The sequence below is a fragment of the Pogona vitticeps genome, chromosome 6, assembly GCF_051106095.1.
Source record: "Pogona vitticeps strain Pit_001003342236 chromosome 6, PviZW2.1, whole genome shotgun sequence".
Lineage (NCBI taxonomy): Eukaryota > Metazoa > Chordata > Lepidosauria > Squamata > Agamidae > Pogona > Pogona vitticeps.
In genome coordinates, this window is record NC_135788.1 from 118845659 (window position 1) to 118868407 (window position 22749).

A 22749-nucleotide genomic window follows, 5' to 3' on the forward strand; every position below is an offset into this window, starting at 1 on the left:
TGTAAATAAAACACCTATGTTTTACTCAGAGGACATGAAAATCCACTTTCTTATACTATAATTCTCAGAATCTTCCAGCGGGATAGTTGGGGGATTCTGGGAACTGTAGTCCACAATGACTAATTCCAACCTCTGGATGAACTATATAGGTCCAATATTGTGCCCCCTCTCACAACCTCCAAAAATATTGGGCTACATCATCCTACCATTTTCAGCCAGCACAGCCCATGCCAACCGAGGATGATGGGGGTGATCTCTCCCACCTCCGCATTTTTGAGCAGTGATGACGGAGTGGAGCGCAAGATTATTAGGGGGACTCTACAGCCCCCCCTTGTGATGGGGAAATAAACCTGCCTAGAGGTAGGTCAGCCATCATCCACCACTACAAAAGAGCACATCAATGCATCTGTTAATATAACAAGCAAATGTAGATTCCTTCGGAGTTCTTCCGCGGCAGGAACCGAACCCAGGACATTCCCTTGCACATTTTGAACTGGTGCTTTGCTGTTGCCCCTCCAGCCCTCCCAAAAAGGGTCACCCATCTTCGTCCAGGACCAGTGTTGGCTCTGTCCATCCACTGGTAGCTGGATACGCATATCAGTGCAGGCCTGAGAGTTACACAGGACGCCTCGTTCCTTCCTCCACCCCACATCTCTGTGCTGTCTTCTCAAACCCCCTTCCTGAGAGGTGGGCGCTTCATTTTTAGAGAAAGGCAATTTTCTGGGGCTCAGGGCCCTCAGCTTCATCTGGGAGGGCTCGACTTGATGACCTTTGGGTGTATCTTCCAAAGGCTTTTATGAAAGCCACCCTGTTCCTTCATTTTAAAGGTGAAGAGACAGATCTGGAACAGGAAAACACTTTGTACATGCTCGGGAGGTTACTCTTGGCGGGGGGAAAAACGGGGGCGGCGCCAGAGGGTGGGCGGAGCCAAGAGATCGGGGGCGGGGCTAGGAGAAAAATCGGTCCCGCCCCTTGGGCGAGGAAGGCCAACACTGGAACCAAAGGAGCGCGCGGGGAGGGGGGTGGTCTGGGGACCACATGGCCCATCATCCCCTTGCCAAGGTGTGTGCGTAGGGGGGTGTGGATTCCGGAAAATCGTGCATCGCCAAAATCGGTTAGGGCTCAAAGCTGCAAAGCCCTCCTCCGAGGTCGGGGGGGGGGCGAGCGGGGAGAGGCGCTCTGCACACGCCCAGGAGCTCTCCGCCCGCCTTCCCCGCAGGCGCGGGAGGCTCTCTGGCTCCGGCAAGACGGGGAGGCCGTTACATCATCTGGGGCGTGTGGGGCGGGCGGGGGGCCCGTCGGGCCGCAGCCTATGAGGAGGGCGGCGCGGCGGGGCGGTCCCCGGCCGGGGCTCCCCTCCCACCGCCCGCCCGCCCGGGCCCGGGCCCGGCGCCGCGCCTCCCCTCCCCTCCCCTCCCCTCGCCTTCTTAAACCCCGCGCCCGGACGCCTGGGTCCATCCGGAGCGGCCGGGCGGGGGGGACCGCAGCGGGGGCCCGAGCAGCACCACCAGCAGCAGCAGCCAGAGCCATGCCGGCGCCCTACACGCGGATCTTGGGGTGAGACCCCCACACACACACACACGCGGCCGGATCCCCCTCCTGGGCATGCCCCCTCCCGGATCCGCGATCGCCTGGATCCGCGGTCGCCCCCTCCCCTCCCCCCGGTCACCCCCCTGCGCCCGATCTCGGGGAGGCACCCCTTCTGCCCTCACCCCCCCCCCCTTTTGTCTCCTCGGCCTTTTCTTCCTCTCTCTTTCCTATCTTGGAGTTGGAGGACTACAGCTCCCAGAATCCCCAGCCTTGAGGCACCCCCAAATGGCCCCGGAGAAAGAGCGGGTTGGGGGGTCCAGGGATTACCAGTGACGGGAGGGGGGCTTCTGAGCTTGAGACATTCCACCCTAGAACTTGGGGGAAAAAAGGTTTTTATAGGGACAACAGTTTCCATAGTCCCCTAGCCCGTAGCACGATGGATCCATCATCCTGTCTCTCTCTTCCTCCCTGGGCTTGGGAAGGTGACCTAAACAACTCCAACTGCCATAATTCCCCCACTGCTCATATCCTTTTCATCTCAGAACTTGGAAGGTTGATTTTACAGACTACGGCTCCCATCATCCCTCGCCCGTCCCATCCGCCATCCACCGATCCCAGCGCTTGAGAACGTTTCTGCAGGACTACGACTCCCAGTCCTTCGGGGTCCTTCCCTCTCTTTCTCCATCCATTCATGCTAGACTTTGGGAGTACAAAAAAAACACTTCCTGGATTTGGACTACCATGCCCAAAATCCACCCCCTGCTAGCTTTAAATGGCTCCATAGCTTTGCCACTTGGGACGATTCTGGGGATTGTCCCAAAGAGGGCTTCCCCCCCCATCCATGACCTCTAATCCCCAACCCAGAGAGCATCCTGCATATACAGTATACAGTATATCTATATCTATCTATATACTGTATATATATACTGTATACAGTCTCCCATGCGCTCCCTCCATGTTCCAGGATGCCCTAAATATATATACAACCCGGAACTTGGAGGGAGCACATGGGAGACCCACCTCGGGGGGGGGGAGAATGGGTCCTTCACGGCTCCTGGGGTTGGTGCCGTCCAACCCCCCCAAAAGCCCTTGGAGTTGACTTTGCAATCATCCTGGCATGCCAGGATGATGAAACATGAAACGGATCAAGGCCCCATTGCATTTCTCCAGTGGGACGAGGATGGGTCCGGTTGGCTTCTCCTCCCCTAACAGAGGCAGCTGCTCAGTTTATCTGTCTGTAAAGTGGGAAGAAGTGGTCCAGGGCGAGCGGGGGGGGGCTCCTTGGCCCCTTCCTGGATGGCTTTTGCCCCCCCCCCGGGTTCCTCCCCTCCTGCCTGCCTTATCTCTCCATCTCTTCTTTCTCTTTCCTCCCTTCACTGACGTGGCCCGTCTCCTCTCGTGGCTCTCCCCCTTCCTTCGCTTCCTCCCCAGGTCCTTGGGCTTCTCTCTGTCTAACGCCCTCCCCAAACCCCCTTTCTGCCCCATCCCCACCTGATGGACGATTCGCCCCCCCCTTCTGTATCCCTTGCAGAAAAAGAGCAAATTTTTGCACAACTCGGGGAAGGGGGGGGAAGACCCAGGTGGTGCGAATTTGCTCCGGGCTGCTGGGTTAGGGGGCCGAGGTACCTGGGAGGCCTTGGGAATCCCCCCCCCCAGTTTCTTTTAAGAGCCCTCGGGTGATCCGTGATCCGTTCTCCACGTCACCCTTCCTCTCCTCGCCAGGGACTAGCCCCCCCTTCCCCAACACAACCTTTCGCCCACAAGAGGAAACTGCCAACCCTGAACCGTTTCACGTCCTCTTTGTTTTTTCACACTCGTTTATTTCCTTTTCGATTGCTACAGCCCAGATAAGGGTTTACTGCTAATCGGAGGCCTCTGAAGGAGGCCGGATTCTGCCCCCCTCCTCCCTTCTTTAATGGCCATCCTGGATCTTGGCCCCTCTCTGCCAAATCCTCTCCTCGGACTGATAGATTTCCCTCGGCTGTGCCCTAACTTCCCATGGATGCACAAAAACGAGGAACTGGCCTACCTTGCAGGGGCCCCGTGTGCCTGGGGATAGTGGAAGGGAAGTGCAAATTTAAAATATAGGTATAATCAATGAATTAGGATGTTAGGGATCTGTGAGAGGAGGTTATAGGGATAATCGGTATGATCCAACCAGGAGGGAGACCTGAGTTCTGTCTTCATTATGAGGGTCATATTTTTTACTTAAGGGGACTATTTCCTCTCTCTTTCTCTCTTTCCATTAAGTTTAGTCCCCTTTGATCTGAAAAAAATAGGAACATGAATAATTACTATTGCAATATTGTTGGGGAGCAGTTTAAAAAAGGGAGGAAAGTGCCTCGCAAATGGAAGCTTTAAAAACATGTGTCTGTTTACTGTTTTTTGCTTTTAATTACTGTCTTTTGATGATGTAAGCCACCTGGGGTCCTTTTTTCTTAGGAAGAAAGGTGGAGTGAACTAACTAACTAACTAACTAACTAACTAACTAACTAACTAACTAACTAACTAACTAACTAACTAAAAGCATCTTGAGGTAGGGCTCCATGAGAGGCGCATATTTTTTTAAAAAAATTAACTAGTTTGTCTCTCTACCCAGTTAGGACATCTGTGCTCCCATTTTACAGCTGAGAAACTGAGGCAGGAAGGAAAGGCGCTTTCCTGAGGCCATTGAGTGACATTCGCTGGCATAGCGAGAGGGGGGTTCCCAATAAACAGCCTTTAAACACGTTTGCGCATTGGCTTCTCCAACTTCCTAGTGCTCTCCTTGCAGGAGAACCAGTGGCCCGCAGTAAGCAAGCTGGCACATCGGACGGATCCGCGCTCCTGTTTTAAAACAAAGGAGCTGTGTGAATTGGATGCACAAAGTGGCTTTCCTTTTCTTTTTAAAATTAAGAAACTTTCCAGAAGGGGCAGAACGAAGGCTACGCGGAGGCTGCAGGGGAGGGAGGGAGGGGAGAACCGGCTGCGTGTTGGAACAGTGTGTACTCTTCTCTGTGTCTCGCACCCCGAGGCCACGGCGTTGCCCTCGCACCCGGCTCTATCAGAAGCCTTGGCTTGGGTGAAAGTCCATGCCATGCTGTCTGCCCTTTGGCCTTTACTCTGCCGTCCTGGAGCCCCGCCAGCATTGCACCAATCCGATTTGGCCAGCCGGTCCTTGGGGAGTGTGGGTGGGGGTGTGTGTGAACCCTCGCCTTCCCCCAACCTGTTGTGCAAGGGTCAAGGGGTTGTGTACGTACCTACCTGGCCGCACAAACAACCCAAGCGAGGGTGCCGTGAGTCCTGGTGGGAGAGTTCGGAGGCCGGGACACCAGGATCAGAGGTCAGCGTACCTGCGAGCCCCAGGACTTGACTAGTGGACTCTGCTCTTGCACGCTCATAGTTGTGCATGAGCTGCAGGGCTGTCAGGAAAGTGTGGCCTTAAAAAAAGGTGTGTTCCACACCAACACGGAGGCCTCCGAAAAGCCACTTTCCTGGATCACGCCGCCCAGAATCCTGGAGCGGAAGTTTCTGGGAATGGCATTGCAGTAAAATAAGGCTTCTATATAGTATACCAAATCCGCGCTGGGTCCAGAAGAGCGCCGTTTGCACGCTGGCTCAGTTTCAGAAAACTTATGCAAGAGATCGTACTAACTATATGTTCAACTTGCTTGCACAAGCAGGTAAATTTGAGTAGGCCCCTGCACACTTAAAATTTGTGTGTGCAGTTTTAAGTGTGCCTGCATGTTTTTTGAGTTTTAAAAAGTCCACGCAAGTCTGAGCTGTAGCTTCTTCTGGGCAGTGAATATCTGATATCTCATGCCCATCAACAGCACCTCGGTGGAGTTGTTGGCACATCAGAGAAATGTTGGGGCTTCTTGTCGCAGGTGCTGTGCATTGTGAGAATATTTGCAAAGGCTCATGATAGGCCTGTATACCCAAAGAAGCACATAGATTTCTGGATTCTTTCCACTAGACATTCCACATCCTAATTTTTTTTGGGAAGGGTCATATGCCCTGGATCAAATCCTGGTCTTAGAGTGGGTCCACAGCAAGATAAATGTGCAAGTGTAAACATGTCTTTACATTTGCATGGTGTCAGAAAATTCTGTTTATGCTTCTGCTTGTGAAAGAAATGCATACTGTCCAGAAAACACGAACTTTTGCAGTTTCGTGCAAATGTGTGCATACTTGTGATCTTTGTGAATGCTTGCAGGAATATCAAAACTTTGTGTATTTGTGTATGCTGTAGAATAATCCTCCCTAATGGGGCTTCCTTTAGGTGTGTTGGACTACACCTCCTATAATCCCTCGGCCAGGAAGGAGCTAGATCAGGGAAAATGGTGTCAGAAGCTCCTATCATTTTATGCGCTAGTAGAGAAGGCTTCGTACTCTGTCCATGCTCAGAGAAGCATGGATGCAAACCTGCGCTTCTTCAAGTAGATCCAAATATTTATCGTCGATCCTCTTGATGCTTACGGAGGAGTAAGGCGTATGCTGTTTGCTACACCAAAATTCGCCCACAAGTTGCATCATGTCTACAAATTTTGGTGTGCAAATAACAGCCTCGTACCTTTCTTGCTGTGCACTTTCATGTGTGACGGTACAGCCGGTGAGGCACGCAGAGATATTTCTATGTGGTTTCCCTAATCGTGCTTCAGTTTGGGGCTTGGACAAAGTTCACAGACGTTGGACAGCTGGAGGGGAAGGGGAGGGGATGATGGGTGTGCCACGGCGGCAGAAGTGAGAATGTCCACAGTCTGGGGAACACTTAGAAGAGCCCCAGGCAGTCAAGCTGTGCTGGGCAGAGCTCAGAAAAAAAATACTGGTTTAGCCTTGTAACTGTAAGATGTTTCCTAGAGTGGTAGCTGAGAGGATTCTGGGAAATGTAGTCTAGTGGTTTCCAACCTGAGGTCCCCAGATGTGCTCAGACTACATCTCCCAGACCGCTAGCTGTGCTGGCCAGGATTTCTGGGAGTTGTAGTCCAAAAACGTCTGGGGACCCCAGGTTGGGAACTACATGTAGCGCACAAAAGTAACTTTTCCAAGGTCCAGTTTTGGGAAGGGGATGTCCTGTGGCTGGTCTTGTGCTGTGGTCATCTCTCCGGCCCTGCTGACCCTATGCTTTTTCCCATGTGCTCTCTCTCATGTGCCCTCTTTCCCCCCCCCCTGTTTTCTCGTAGTCTCGGAGCCAGCTCTCTCCGATGCTGGTCTGTGGTCTCCGTGCGCTGGGCCCACACCCCGCGGGTGCTCCATGGGGACCTCAGCAAACTTTCGAGGCGGGTACAGGAGTTTGTGGAGCATGGGGTACGACTTTGCCAACCGGAGAGCATCCACATCTGTGATGGGACGGAGAAGGAGAATGTCAAAATCTTGAACTTCCTTGAATCAGAAGGAGTCATCAAACCACTGACCAAATATGAGAATTGGTAAGTGCCGTATCCACAGCCATATCTCTGGCACATCCACCGCATTTAGCCTGCACAGCCTCAATGGAGCCGCGTAAGGGACAATACAATGGTGCCTTGCTTAACGCCGATAATCTGTTCCAGGAAAATCGCCGTTAAGCGAAAACATCGTAATGCGAAAAAACACATTGAAACGCATTGAAACCCCTTCAGTGCATTCCAATGGGGTCAAAACTCACCGTCCAGCGAAGATCCTCCATACGGCAGCCATTTTTGCTGCCTGTCTTGCGAGGAATCCGTCCCAGAAAACAGCGGGGCGCCATTTTGTTTACTCGGCGGCCATTCTGAAACCGCCGATCAGCTGTTTGAAAAACGTCGTTTTGCAAAGAATCGGTTCCCAAAGCAGGGAATCGATCATCGCAAAGTGAAAAAAAAACATTTAGACCATTGTTTTGTGATCGCAATTGCGATCGCAAAAAGATCGTCATAATGCAGTTTTGTCGTAATGCGGGGCAATCGTAAGGCGAGGCACCACTGTATTTGCATTGCAGGCACCCGTGTACTATAGCACCCCCGTTGTCTAGTGGCTGTGAAGGAAGTGTCAGAAAAGTAGAATCCTCTATTCACTTCTTCCTGTCTTTCCATAGCTGGCTTGCTAAAACCGACCCTAAAGATGTGGCCCGGGTGGAGAGCCGGACGGTCATTGTCACCGAGAACCAGAGGGACACGGTGCCCATCCCTGCCCCGGGGGTCAAAGGGCAACTGGGCAACTGGATGGACCCCCAAACCTTCCAGAAGGCAGTGGACGACCGGTTCCCTGGTTGTATGAAAGGTGAAGAGAAGGCAGCTTCGGGGAGGCAGAGGGTATAACGAAATATGTTTTCCTCTAGGGAACGGGTGGAATTGCTCAAACCACACCCAGCCCCCCACCAACGCTCCTCATCCCCTAAAATTATATCAAAAAGAATTGATCCTGAGAGCAAGAATTTCCTTTCAAGGAAGGCATAACCACCTTCTGTCTTGTCTTCCCATCTGAAAAAAGGTAACATCCAGTCACATCTGGATGTTTAGTTTACAGACTCTATCTACTTATTCATTGAAATCTCTCTCTCTCCTTAATAATGTATCCTCCACCCAACCCCAAAATGATATTTCGCGGCTGGCGTTGCTGTTACTGTGTTTTTATCACACATTCGCAAACTGTTGTAATTTATAGTTTCACGTATTTGTAATTTGGGGTTTTCATGGCGTAGGGCTTTCTTTTAAGCTGTAACCCCTCCCCCAGCACTTTGATGAGTAGAGATGGGCATGAACCGGTTCGTCCTGGTTCGTCCCAGTTTGTAAAGGCACAGGTGCTGCTATTCCCCTCCCCTGCCTCCATTGGCTCAATCCGCCAATCATGTGCTTGCTTCCAGCCCCTCCTCAACTGATCTTCCGGTCCCGGCAAGAGCTCGGGCTTCTCTGCCCCGCCCTCTTGGCTGATCTCCCAATCAGAGAAAAGGGAAGGGCAGGGAAGTCTGTGCTCTTGCTCGTGACTGGGGGATTCGCCAAGGAGGTGGGAAAAGCAAGCTGGCTGGGCCTGGTGAGTGGCTGATAGGCTGAGGAGGCGGGGAAGGGGAGGAGCAGCTGTGCGGCCGCCTTGAACGAACTGGGACGAACTGGTTCGTGCCCATCTCTACCTATGAGGAGCAGCAAGTTGGAAATCAATAAAAGTGCATCAGTTCAGCTGAATCTTCTTGTTTCCAGTCATAGGTGGTCAGAAGAGCAAGCAAGAAAGAACACAGTGACGTTTCCCCAAACCATTCCCTCTTCTGCTTTCTTCTCCCGCAGGCCGCACCATGTATGTCATCCCGTACAGCATGGGGCCCATTGGCTCCCCACTCTCCAAGATAGGGATCCAGTTGACGGACTCAGCTTACGTGGTCGCCAGCATGCGGATCATGACCCGTATGGGTATCGCCGCCCTTCGTACCTTGGGGGATGGAGAATTCGTCAAGTGCTTGCATTCTGTGGGGCGGCCCCTGCCCTTGACTGGTAAGCATCTCCCCCTGGGGGGGCAAGAAAGTTGTGGGGCAGACCTCTAAAATTGCCAGGGACGAGTTTCAGTTTTTTAGGCCAGCTGATTCTATTTTTTCCCCACCATCTCTTTTCCACTTTGTAGGATGGTTACCCCATCATGGGTCATAACCTCTAATGGACATTTCCTCCAGGAATTTATCCTATCCCTTTTTTCAAGGCATCAAGGCCAGATGCCATCACCACATCCTGTGGCAAGGAGTTCCATAGCCTTTTGTCCATTCTCACTTTCCCAACACTTAATTGGAGTGGATGTCCCCTGGTTCTGGTATTGTGTGAGAGCTTCCCTCTATCCACTTGATCCATCCCCTGCATAATTTTATACATCATCATGTCCCCCCCCTCCGGCGCCTTTTCTCTAGACTCAAGAGCCCCAAACACTGTGTAGCCTTTCCTCATCATGGAGGTGCCCCAGCCCAGTCCTCCTCTGAGTCACTCTCTTCTGCCCCTTTTCCAGTTCCACCATGTCTTTTTTGAGATGCAGCAACCAGAACTGTGTGCAAAAATCCAGGTGCAGCCTTACCAGCGTTTTTGTACAACGACATTATCATGTTGGCTGTTTTATTTTCAGTCCCCTTTTTTAAGGAGACCCAGCATGGAATTGACCTTCTTCCCTGCCTCCACACAATGGGTTGACCCTTTCATCGAGCCGTCCACCAGCACACTGAGATCTCTTTCCTGATCCATCACAGATAGCTCGGAAGCCATTAGCTGATAACTAAAGTTTTGATTTTTTTTTTTTGCCCCAATGTGCATTACTTTAGATTCTCTTATATTGAAATACATTTGCCATTTTGCCACCCATTCAGAGAGATCCTTCTGGAGCTCTTCACAGTCCCTTCTGGTCTTCACCACCGGGATCCTAGAGATCATCCAGACCATCCCCCCTCTCGAGGAGGCATGACGGGGAATCGAACTCCCAGCCTCTGGCTCCATAGTCAGATACCTAAACCTCTGATCTATCCAGGTTGTAGCCTACTGTTGTGCAATGATCTGTACTGGTTGAAGTGATGCACACTTGCTTAAGGCACAACAGTATGCTTTTGCCACACACACAAAAACACCGCTCCTTGCACAAAAATCTACATATGAGAGATTTCGTAGAAAAGCTTGCTGCCAAACACACCCATTGTTTTGATCACGAAAAGACTGCTTGCTTTATTTACAGGCATTTACAAACTGCTTAGAACTGAAAGTGTCAAAGCAGTGCATGGAAATGATTAGAGCACATAATATACAAATTACAGAATGCAATATAATCATAATAATAATACTGTGCTGTCAAGTCAATTCTGGCCTACAGCTGTCCTTTTTCATGGTTTTCCAGGTAGAGAAGACTCAGAAGTGCTTTACCTTTCCCTTCCTCTAGGGGCACTCTGGGGCGACAGTGCAGCTTGCCCAAGGCTACACAGGCTGGCTGTTTCTCCCAGGACACCCGTGGGGGGAATCAAACTCCCAACCTCTGGCTTGGCAGCCAGATCCTTAAACCACTGAGCTATCCAACCAGCTTAGAATGCAAAATACATGCAGTATATAAATAAGCAGTGCAATATATGTCATTGAACGCGAAAGTTAACCTACAGGAATTATGCCATCCATTAAGTAGCTGGTAGATTTGACTGTGTAAAGGGGATTTGAAGATTTGAATAATACATTGAAGTAGAGCTGCTAGGAACTTATCCAATAGAAGCTGCTGGGAGGTACTGGAGATGTTCCTTCAGAACCTGGACCACCCCCTGACCTCTGCTTTTTTTTGCCCCCCCCCGGGGCTTGGTTTCCTCCCCGCCTGCCATTCTTCCCTGCAGAAGACTTGGTGAATAACTGGCCTTGTAACCCAGAGAAGACGCTGATCGCGCACGTCCCGGAACGCCGAGAGATCGTCTCCTTCGGCAGCGGCTATGGGGGCAACTCCCTCCTGGGCAAGAAATGCTTCGCACTGCGCATCGCCTCGTGCATCGCCAAAGACGAGGGCTGGCTGGCTGAGCACATGCTGGTGAGAGGGGGCCGGAGGGAGCGGGCAGGGGATACGCCAGATGGGGCGCTTGCCGAGAGGAAGGGAGTAAGACCTAGTGGGGAGCAGGCCGCGGTGATCCGGGGAATCCCTGCCGAACCTCTAAGCAAGCTCTCTCTTCTCCATGGAGTGGGGAGGGTGGCTGCTGTTTGCACAAGCTCAGAGGTACTCTTTACTATTCCTAACAGAGCTTGGGTGCTGGCGACAGTGGCTGGAAGGGATGCATCACATAAACCCCAGTGCTGTCCCATTCTGATGGGTTGGAACCGCCAAATGGCTTCCCCGAAAGGAATCTGGGATCAGAGATCTTAGGGTGGGGGAGAGCCGTGTCGAGAAGCGTCCGGGGTGGGGTGGGGACACGACTAGAACTGTGGAGAGGGTGAAGTTTGGTTCGCCCCCCAGCCAGAGGCCAAAGAACAGTAGGTGTTTACCTTGTCTTGGAGGGATATTTAACAAGCAAATATTAATTGGTTAATGAGTGACAGAGGCCTGCTGAAATCCCGTCCGTGAGGATGAGTCTGACGCACGAAGGGAGGGAGGGGGGCGATGCAGGATCCCGGAGGGCATCGGCCTAGCGGGGTGGATGGGGGCCCAAGAGAAATGATGCTGACGGCCTCTTTGGGTCGCTCCTGTGAGGTTGCACCGCGAAGATGCATGGGACTGTTGCGAGGGCTGGCTCTACCATGAGGCGGCGAGAGGCGGCCGACTTTTCGGTGGTCCCACGAAGGCGGCAAGCGGTTAAACCATTAATTTTGCCACAAGGGCTGTGTTCAGACTGCCAAAGATGAGGAGAGGCGTCCCTGAGGATTTTTGTTTGGCTGGCTTTGGCTACCGGGGTCCTTTATTTGAGTGGGTTGTGGCTGAGGCGCCGCATCCGGTTCTGCCTCAGGCAGCAAAATGTCTTGGGCTGGCCCTGGATCGTTGACATGAGGCTACAGGGATTTTCCAGAAAAATAAAGAAGCACTTACGGCTTGAACGGGGTGGTTTGGAGCAGACTCCAAAGCCTTGTGGGGAAAAACAGCTCCTTAAAATGAGAAAAACAGTCCGTAATACACGGTCTGAAGTCTGCCTATTTTCGGATGGTTTAAGGTAGTCTCGAGGGCCAGACAAAGCCACTTATTTTTTTAAATGATAGTTGTGGCAAGACACACTGATGTTGTTTATGGAGTCTGAAATGACCAGACGCCATTGCGAGTCTGCAAGGATTCCCAAAGTTAAAAAAAAAAAAAAGCCGGGATGGCTATGTTTAAGGACAGAAGGACAGGCAGGAATTCAGCAGGGGAGGATGGACCCATCACTGTGCTTCAAAGGTATGGCTGCTGAAGTTTGGTTCATGGGCAGCTATTAAAGGCACGGAGTGGGGGAGAGAAGGAAGGCTACAGCAGGAAAAAACAAAAAGCAGAAACCATGAGGAGGAAATTAAAAATCTGATTATACAAATCTAGGCTTTATGACCCGAAGATTTTTCATGGCAGATTTCCTGTTTGTTGCATGCTATCTCAAGTAAATGTTTGTTCCGTACGGGAAGAAATTCCTGTGGAATTTACAACGGCCTCAGCCGATCCACAGATTCGTTTTGCCACTTGTGATCTTATACCGTTTATATTGTGTTTCTATATTACTTTATGCAACAGCAACTTGGGGCTTTGCTTGCAAATTTAGAATAGATCCAGTGGCATACACGGGAATCGAATTAGCCATGATTAACATGGAACCATAGAAGCATTGAATTGGAAGGGGCCTATAAGGTCATCGGATCCAAACCCCTCCTGCTCAAGGCAGGAATCCAAATCAAAGCAGATAAGACAGAGGGTTGTCCAATTTTTCTCTTGAAGGCCTCCAAGCGTTGGAGCGCCCACCACATCTCCTTGAGGTCATGGGTTCTATTGTCATACTGCTCTAACAGTTAAGAAGTTTTTTTGGATATTCAACCGAAATCTGACTTTCTGTAGCTTGAGCCCATAATTACATGTCCCACACTCTGGGATGATGAAGAATCGACCCTGCCCCTCCGCTGTATGGTTGTTCTTCAAGTATTTGAAAAATGCTATCTTTCCCCCTCTCGGTCTTTTCTCAAAGCTTAACAGGCCCAGTTCTTTCCCTCTTTCCTCTTAGGGCTTGGTTTCCAGTCCCCTGACCGTCCGTTTTGCCCTCCTCTGGACTTGCACCAGTTTGTCCGGCATCCTTCTTAAAGTGCAGCATCCAGAACTGGACACAATACTCAAGCTGAGGCCTAAACCAGTGCAGAATAGAAGGGGACATAAATCCCATTGATTTCAATGGGTTTTAATAGGGCTATAGAAGGCTGCCGAAACCGTTATTTGAACTGCCCCCAACGCCTCTGTCTACCTAAGTAGGAATTTGGGCTAGCTTTGTTTGTTTGTTTTTCTTGCAAAGCCTTCCAGGGTGTCGCTAGAGGTGTATCTTGTCTTGAAGATGCTCCCGGGAGTTGGATGCATGTCTGTCCATGCAAAGCACTAGGGGTACTTTGAGGAAAGGGGTGAAAGGGGGGATGTTACTTTTGGGGGATGATGATGATGATGCCCTTTAGCACCCCACAGCCAGCATGGCTAAATGATGACGATGCACTTTAGCACCCCACAGCCAGCATGGCTAAATATTCCCCCTTCGTAAAGCACCAAGCTTTTTTCAATCTCTGTTTAACAAAGTTTTTTTTTTAAATTGACTCCGCTCTCATGGGCTGCTCGTGCTCATGTTTCAGATCCTGGGCCTCACAAACCCTGAGGGGAAAAAGAAGTACGTGGCGGCCGCTTTCCCCAGTGCGTGTGGGAAGACCAATCTGGCCATGATGAACCCCACGCTGCCGGGTTGGAGAGTGGAGTGTGTCGGGGATGACATCGCATGGATGAAGTTTGACAGCGAGGGTGAGTAAGCCGTGCTGGAGGAAAGGGACAAATGAGGAGGTTTAAAGAGATGGAAATCAAGAGGGTGTCCCTCCTCAGGCTGTGCCATTTAGCTTTTGACTCCAAGAATTCTCCAGAAATCCTCCAGGAAGAATTCTGGGACTTTCAGGCCAAAGAACCACACTTCCAAGCACCTATATTTCATTCACCTGGAGAAGGGCTCTTGTTTTGGAGGCTGCATGGCCTAGCCCAGCCTACTTCCTGTATTAGATCTACAACAAGGAACCTGTGGTAGTGGTTCCTGGGCATTGTAGTCTCAGTGTCCTTTAGGCTCTATAGAGAGTGCCTCCTAAAAAAAACTACAATGCCCAGGAAGCACCACGGCAGTTTCCATGGGGGTACCTTTACTACTATAGGAAGTCAGCTGGTCCTAGGCCATGCCTGGGCCTTGACAAGGCCCTGCTCTGGGTGAGTGAAATACTGGACTCTGTAAATGGGGCGGCTGTGGCCTACATCTCCCAGAATTTTAGGTAGGAAATTCTTGGTTAATTCTCGAAGTCCAAAAAATCCGAACAGTATTCATAACTCCTCAATGGAGAGCCATTTAGCAGAGCACCAGCCCAGGTTTTGAGAGGGCCGCAGGCGTGGATTCCTCCAGTGTCCTCTTTGGTCCTCACCCCTGCTACTCCTGCCCATCTGTTGACTTTTTGCCTGAATTGGTGTGATCAAAAGGAGAGAAGGACCTTGGTAAAAATGGAGAAACCTGCATGTAAAAAGTAGATTAGAGCGTCCAAGAGAATGATCCTAAGATCTAGAGCGGAAATCGGCGGAGCGCCTCACCTCCTCCTTGTTTATTCCATGCAGGGGTCCTGCGGGCCATCAACCCGGAGAATGGCTTCTTTGGGGTAGCACCGGGGACCTCCACCAGGACAAACCCCAACGCCATGCATACCATCCAGCGCAACACCATCTTCACCAACGTGGCCGAGACGAGTGAAGGGGGAGTCTACTGGGAGGGCATTGACCAGATGATCCCAGCAGGCGTCACTATCAGCACGTGGCAGGGCAAGCCCTGGAAACCAGGTAAGCCTCTGCCACCAGTCGCGGACCGGTGATGGGTCACTCAGGCTCAAACTAGGCAATGCAATTAGCGTGCCTTTAGAAGCTGATGGTCTCCTTCGAGAGGCGAAATAAATCTGTCCATCCGGAGAGGAAGTTATAGCAAATCACCTTGCTGTGGTTTTGGGATGGGTCATCAGGAGGGATAAGTGGGCTGCACTTGGCAGGCCTTGATCACATAGGAGTGGAGCTTTAAAGGAATTGGGTGCCTAGAGGGAAAACATGGCAACAGTGGGACATGTGCATTTATTTGCTTTAAAACATGCTTTCACCCGGAAATGCGGTCTCGTATGTTCGCATGTGCAGTCTCATGTGCTCCAGTGGTACTGAACACACGTGGCAGGTCCTGGATTCAGCTCTTGTTATTTTTGCATCCAAAATAACTGATCGCCCTTACTTTTTCTAATGTAGAAATGTTGGGGTGGGAGAAGGAACATGAAGGATTTGGGACAAGAGAAAATGCACCCAGCAAACCCATGAGTTTGCCCCCTCCTGATGTAGATTCTGGCATGTCCATCAATAGAAACCCATTGAAATTTCCAGCCTCAAGACAAACACACTGCCATTTTTAAATGTTTAATGTTTTAAGGAGCATTGTGTAATTGGCATTCTATTTTATGATGTTTTATATGTTGACTTAATTTTATACCTGTCATGATAGATAGATAGATAGATAGATAGATAGATAGATAGATAGATAGATAGATAGATAGATAGATAGATAGATAGATAGATAGATAGATAGATAGATAGATAGATAGATAACAGGGCAAGGTAATCTTTAAGGCAACTGTTTTGAGAGTTACAAATAAGGTGCTGGCCCCAAAGGAATGGCACAAGCTCGTATAGCACATTTTTGCTTCTGATCACCTGATCTCGCCCATCTTTTTCTCCGCAGGCGACCCAGAACCCGCGGCCCATCCCAACTCCCGTTTTTGTGCCCCGGCCCGCCAGTGCCCAATCATGGACCCTGACTGGGAGTCTCCCCAAGGTGTCCCTATTTCGGCCATCATCTTTGGGGGCAGGAGGCCTGCAGGTAAGTGACTTTGACCCACCCCACCCCTACCCCAGACACTGGTACTCAAGGAAAGTTTCTTTAAACTTCTCCGACTTTAGAGCTGCTGCTGGCTGGGGATGCTGGGACCCGGAGTCCAAAAAAGTAGCTTTGCCAAGCGGTGCTCCCTGCCAGGTGTTTTTTCCTCTCCCATTCTATCAGCCTCAGTAGATCCATGGGGTGACCTTCCGCTAACCTTTCTCCCTCCCTCGCAAGGTGTCCCCTTGGTGTACGAGGCCTTCAACTGGCGCCATGGGGTCTTCGTGGGCACCGCCATGAGATCGGAGGCAACGGCAGCAGCTGAACATAAAGGTGAGCAAGTGCCTGGCTTGCCCTGTTTGGACATATTTGTCTTTTAGATCAGCCATCACGAATTCCGTAAAACGAAGGTTACCTGGCAGTGGCCATGGAAGTATCCTGGCTTTATAAGTGCATTTTCAGGCATTTTTTCACAAGTTTTAACAGGAATCTTTCAGAGCTTAGAAACATTACAGTGGGATCCCCCATATCTAGAGGAAACCTATTCCAAGCCTCTACCACATGAATGTCGAAAAAATACAGTTTAATCGTGAATGCTATACATGGCACGTGGGGCTTGGGTGGCGCTGCGGGTTAACCCGCAAAAGCCTCTGGACTGCAAGGTCGGAAGAGCAGCCATTGTAAGATTGAATCCCCGCGACGGGGGGAGCTCCCATAGCTTGTCGCAGCTCCTGCCAACCTAGCCGTTCGAAAGCATGTAAAAATGCGAGTTGATAAATAGGCACCACCATGGTGGGAAGGTCACGGCGTTCCATGTCTAGTCGCGCTGGCCACGTGACCATGGAAATGGTCTTCGGACAAACGCTGGCTCTATAGCTTGGAAACGGGGATGAGCACCGCGCCCTAGAGTCGGACACAACTGGACTAAATGTCAAGGGGAACCTTTACCTAGTGGCCAGTTTGGGGAACTTGTTTGTTAAAAATATATTTTTGGAGGGATTGTTCTTTTAATATTTTCAGACTGCGGATATGTGAATCAGTGGATATTGATCCCGCGGATAAGGGTTTCCTACTGTACCTCCCCTCTCCCCTCGAATCCTGAGTCAACATGGCTTGTATGGCATTATGACATTATTATTTTTTTGTTTCATGCCATTTTCAGCCTTATCTATCCTTCATTTCATTTAAGAAACTAACAAGCAGTACTATGAGTTTCTCTTTTCCAGAGTCGAAAAACTAGGGCAACAAATTACCTTTGGCAATTTAGTTGACAGAGAATTATGTTCGGTCCAAGTTATGGTTTTAAGTCCCCCGTCTCCCCACTTTCCTTGAAGGGTAGGACTTAAAAGTTCAAGACGCAAAAAGAAGATCAGTTATTAAAAAGGAGTGGAATTTAAAATACAATCGAACATATTTGAAGACACAAAAAGATCAGCTATTAGAAAGGAGTGAAATTTAAAATCCAGGCAAAAGACGTGTCACTAAAAGAAATACAGGGTCACTTTGCTTAGCTCCTTTCTGAATAAAAATGTCATTAACCGCCTGCCAAACAGCAATAAGAAGAACCAGCTTAGCTACTTTTTAAACAACTCATATGTGGCAACGTAGTTTAAACAACCTGAAGGGCGCATGAGAGACTTTTCAGGAAGTTGTAGGGGGAAAAAAACACACGAAACACTGTTCTAACCATCTCCCACAAAGTAAGATCATAAAAGTTTGTATTGAACTTTCTGCCAATTTTAAAAAGTAACAGAAGAGAAATGTCTCTCTGGGAAGATTATACAATGAAGACAATAGAGGAGACCAACCTGCGGTACTTAGAGTGTTCCACTAAGATCCATGAGACTTGCGTTCAAATCCCCACTGAACCGAAGTCTCCCCATTGAGACCTGGGTTCGAATCCCCATAGGGCAAATCTAATATGGAAGGCCCAGGTAAAAGGCAGTAAAATAACAACTGGAAAAGGGTTGTGGAACCAGTCACAGCCTATTAGCCTCACGTGGCTGAGGATGAAACTGGGGGAAGCCAGTTATGCCACTTTGAGCTCGTTTGAAGAAAGGCTGGATATAAATGCAAGACATGCAATAAATAAACGAGTCTTCCGTGGGCCTTGTACCGTGCCTACGTATCTGTACACCGACCGCAGAAATTCCCAAGTTTCTAGCACGCATGATTTCTGGAGGCATCGCCTGAAAGCTTTGGATAAGTCAGATCTTCCCAGTATGCTTTTTTTTTTTCAGACAAACCATATCAGTGTTTAAAATGATTATTCTTTTGGATTAAACACTTTCCAGTTCCTGTAGACATCAAGATGTCTACCAGCTTGAGTGATGCTCAGAGGGAATTTATCAAATTTGTCGATTGGCTATGTGACATGAAATATGACCGCTAGCTAGGCCATGATTTTGAGTGTAGCTATTTTTAAAGTTTGTTTTCTCAACCGGCCACTTCCACTACCATGAATTTTCAAAATTCCCCCTGACTTTTTGCCAGCTGTTAATTTGCTGCCTTTTCCTGGGTCTTCCAAGTTCGGTTTAGAACCTTAAATAGGAACGAGAACAGAACATCCATGTGGGCCTCATGGCAAATTCTGTTCTTGTGGTGTCTAATACGTTGCCTTTGGGGAGCCCACCATGAAGACACCTGTTCACCTTCCCTCTTTGCCTCGCGTTCCCTTGCAACTGATATACAGAGGCACCCTGACGAGGATCCTGGAAATGATATAGCCATTCAGATGAGTAGCCATTGATGGCCATAACTTCCCAGAATTTATCTGGTTTCCTTTCAGAGCCACTGGTGTTGGCAAAACACTGTGGCATCCTGTGGTAGGGAGTTCCACAGGTGAATGTATTCAAAGGCAGTAACCATTTTTGCTGTCCTAAGTATGAAGCCCAAGGAAGAGTGGCTGCCTCAGGATGAACATAGTGCAGAGGTCATCATGATGTCTTGGCAATGGACATTCAGAGATGGGTGGAGAAGGGAGACATGGTTCATTTCAGGAGTTAAAAGTTTAGCGCATATGTTGAGGAACAGCGAGAGCTTGTTGAAGGTGGATGCAAGGCTAAGCCATTCAGCAGGGAGTCGGGGCTCCACTGTCAAAGGAAATGTATTTTTTATTCGTGAAGGCTTTCATGGCTGGGATCTAATGGTTGTTGTGGGTTTTTCGGGCTCTTTGGCCATGTTCTGAAGGTTGCTCTTCTTAACGTTTTGCCAGTCTCTGTGGCTGGCATCTTCAGAGGACAGGAGTAGCACTCTGTGCTCTGGTGCAGTTTGTTTGGGAGTTGAGTATAGCTGTGGGATCAGCTTTTGTCCTTTTCAGGAGATGGGTGATTGTGGTGATCAGTGTGTTTTTGTTGTGGGTGTATTGTTGTGATAAGCTGATCCCACAGCTATAAATACTCAACTCCCAAACAAATTGCACCAGAGCACAGAGTTCTGACTCCTGTCCTCTGAAGATGCCAGCCACACAGACTGGCGAAACGTTAGGAAGAACAACCTCCAGAGCACGGCCAAAGAGCCCAAAAAACCCACAACAACCACAAAATGTATTTTTCATGAGACTTATGCACAACTGTCTTGTCTTTCCACCTCCCTCAAAACCATTACAGGCAAAGTCATCATGCACGACCCCTTTGCCATGCGCCCCTTCTTTGGCTATAACTTTGGCCGCTACCTAGAGCACTGGCTAAGCATGGAGGAGCGCAAAGGGGTCCGTCTGCCTAAGATCTTCCACGTTAACTGGTTTCGGAAGGATGCCTCCGGGAACTTCTTGTGGCCGGGCTTTGGAGAAAACTCGCGCGTCCTTGACTGGATCTTCCGCCGCGTCGACGGAGAAGAGAGCGCCCAGGAGACGCCCATCGGCTATCTCCCGAAAGAGGGGGGCTTAGATCTGACGGGCCTGAACAAGGTGAACTTTCAGGAGCTGTTCTCGTTGCCCAAGGAGTTCTGGGAACAAGAAGTGCGAGAAATCAGGCAGTACCTGACGGAGCAAGTCCCGGACGACCTGCCCAAGGAAGTCATGAAGGAACTGGAGGGCTTGGAGAGCCGGGTGAAGAAGATGTGAGGGACCTGAAAAGGAAAAGGAGGAAAAAACAAACCCTGGAAAAGACCAAAGGCACATCCCTGGTATCTCCTCTGGGAAGACGAAGGAGATGGCAGGGTGCTTGTTTACAAAATGTCCCTTTCCCTGCTTCTTACCAGTTAAGCCTCTTTGGCCATTAAGGAATTGGTCATCTTCTTTCCATCCACGTAGGGTGGCCGTCCTGGCTCCCAGGCACTACCCAAGCTCTCTCGGTGGGTCCATTTTCTCGATGTCTCTGTTTTCCATCCTTTCTCCTGTGTTGCCCTCCTTCCTTGGTTGCAGGGAAACAGTGCAGAGGTTGTCCGGCTGCCATCTTGTCCTGCCAATGGCCCTGTTGGGTCTGAGCCCGCTTTTCTCGTTGATGCATCATCCTTGCTACTGAGTCATTTCCGCTCTTCCTTAGACCGCTTTTCCTTCCTTCTAGGGAAAGGCCTGATCTGAAAAATGCTCTCAGGGAAGGTGTGAGGGAAGCTTTTTCCTTTATATTTTCTTTTTTTTCCCCCAAAGGGGACACCTCAGGCCAACTTGGTGAACGTCTTCAAGTCCTATGTTGGGACCAATATTTTTTTCTCTCTACTTTGGGACACAAATGGGAAGCCTTGTCGCCATGAGCAGTAGAAGGTCTACCATCAATAGGCCTTTCAAGCCAGTGTCATTTCCTTAGCAAAATCTCCTTAGCAAAACCAGCCTTCCTGTTTAGTACCTCAAATTCATCTGAAGTGAACCGTTAGGTGCTGACCTCTCACTTCTACACCCAATATGTAGTGAGAATAACCAGAATGTAGCACAAGCCATACAAATACACTACATTTACCTAGCCTCTCCTCTTACTTCATCTGAATGTATGACACTGCCTTATACCAAGTCAAGCCATCGGTCTGTCAAACCACCACTGGCCAGTAGTTTGCTTATCTGAGGACCTCTGAGGCCACATTGCTACACCAGTGACGTGTGGTTGCATATTCTTCACCAGATCAGCCCATCTTATAATACAGTGGACCCTCGACTTACAGACGGTTCAACTTACAGACTTTTTGAGTTACAGACTGCTCTGGCCGCAAAATTCAGTTTTGACTTACAGCCAGAGAATCGACCTACAGACCAGAAAAAAACAAAATGGAACCAAAATGGCCGGTTACGGATTAATTGGTTTTCAATGCATTGTAGGTCAATGGAGCCTCGACCTACAGACTTTTCGACCTGCAGCCACCGTTCCAATACAGATTAATTCCGTAAGTAGAGGGTCCACTGTATATCCCACTCCTAACTGGGTGGGTTTTATGACCTGTAATTTCTGTAAACCTGGCTCATGTTGATGATTGTTCTCCTGTGGCAGGGAGTAAATCTACTCTTCAGGAGCCCACAGGAAATGTATGAAGGTGCAGGGCTGCCTACTCTGTGAGCAAGCAATGAACGATGGCTCTTAACGTTATAAATTTTAACAAACGTTTCTACTTTTCTTTGAAGCAGGAGGACAGAAGCTGTGACCCTCTTGATATTAAGGGGCTTCAGGTGCTCGCTGTCCCAGCTTTGTGTCAGGCTACAGATTTCTCTCCCTTGGTCCGAATGATCCTTTTACTAAACCCAGTGCGAAATGGTTAATCCCCATCTATAACTTGAAACCTCTTTCAATGGTCCCTGGGTTTCTGTCCAAGGTCAGAATGTTTGTGAACGATGGCAGCTCTGTCCATTTGAGCCCAGCGATCCATATTTAAAGCTACCTAGGCTCTAGTTTGGCTCCCAGTACAACTAGCTAAGCAGGTATGGGGAGGCATTTCTCTTCAATAGAAACTGACTTTCTCCAAAAATCAGCTTAAACTGATTTGAGGAACATTAATAACCCTGTTAATCAAAATCTAGCAATACAGGAATATGGGGATTAGAGTATTGGGTCTAGAGGTGATCATGGATAACATCTCTCTTCACTTGTGCTTCTCCTTGCATAGCCTTAGACAAAACCACGCTCAGCTTCACCTACCTAACATGACTGTTCTGAAGCCAAATGCGCTAAAAACAACGATCCTTTGTGGACCAAAATATGGCATTAAAATGAAATTTACTGCCTGCCCTTGGTCTTCTCTTTAGAGACAATTTGACTCCATCTCACGATACTATTATCCGTTATTCAAATCTGTCTGGTACACTGTCTACTCTCACTGGGGTCCATCTACAACTCTATTCTGCTTTGTCTTATCATTGCTCCGTTGCTAGTCTCTTGCCCTGGAGCTTAGAATGTCTGCGAATATTCCATGACATCCCAGCAGTACACCCAATAGCTGGTGTTTGTGTGTTTGTGTACAAAACAAACTGGAAGATTGTCGCCATTGAACGTATGAAGATACCCAACGACAGGAAGGAGTTACATAAAGCACATTTTGGCCACTCACTAAAATAGCTATGCGAGTCTGTTACAATTTTGCTAGCTGGCTATCAGGTGCTATGTCTTCTTATAATCTAATAATCTAAATTTCATCTCCATCTGTATGTACATTCCTATATGGCACAGGGGCAGGAAATACTCAACTTTGGTCAGTACTTTGATGGTTATACTTCTCGTGGTGGTGTTTTGACCAGTAGTGGGGTAGCAGCTAAAAAATAAAATAAAATAAAAAGAATCCCAGAGGCCAAGCTAGACATTGGACTACAG

General features: G+C 49.2%; 1 protein-coding gene across 1 annotated transcript; it reads left to right on the top strand.

Annotated features, from left to right (window-relative positions):
- The first annotated feature begins 1398 nt into the window (after positions 1 to 1398).
- Positions 1399 to 21233, top strand: PCK2 (phosphoenolpyruvate carboxykinase 2, mitochondrial). The gene is made up of 10 exons (XM_072977069.2): positions 1399 to 1557; positions 6693 to 6938; positions 7565 to 7749; positions 8748 to 8951; positions 10799 to 10986; positions 13728 to 13890; positions 14734 to 14952; positions 15887 to 16024; positions 16259 to 16354; positions 19630 to 21233. Exons 1-10 carry the CDS (start codon positions 1529 to 1531, stop codon positions 20082 to 20084), a joined length of 1923 nt encoding a protein of 640 aa, XP_072833170.2. The 5' UTR covers positions 1399 to 1528; the 3' UTR covers positions 20085 to 21233.
- Positions 21234 to 22749: the final 1516 nt, after the last annotated feature.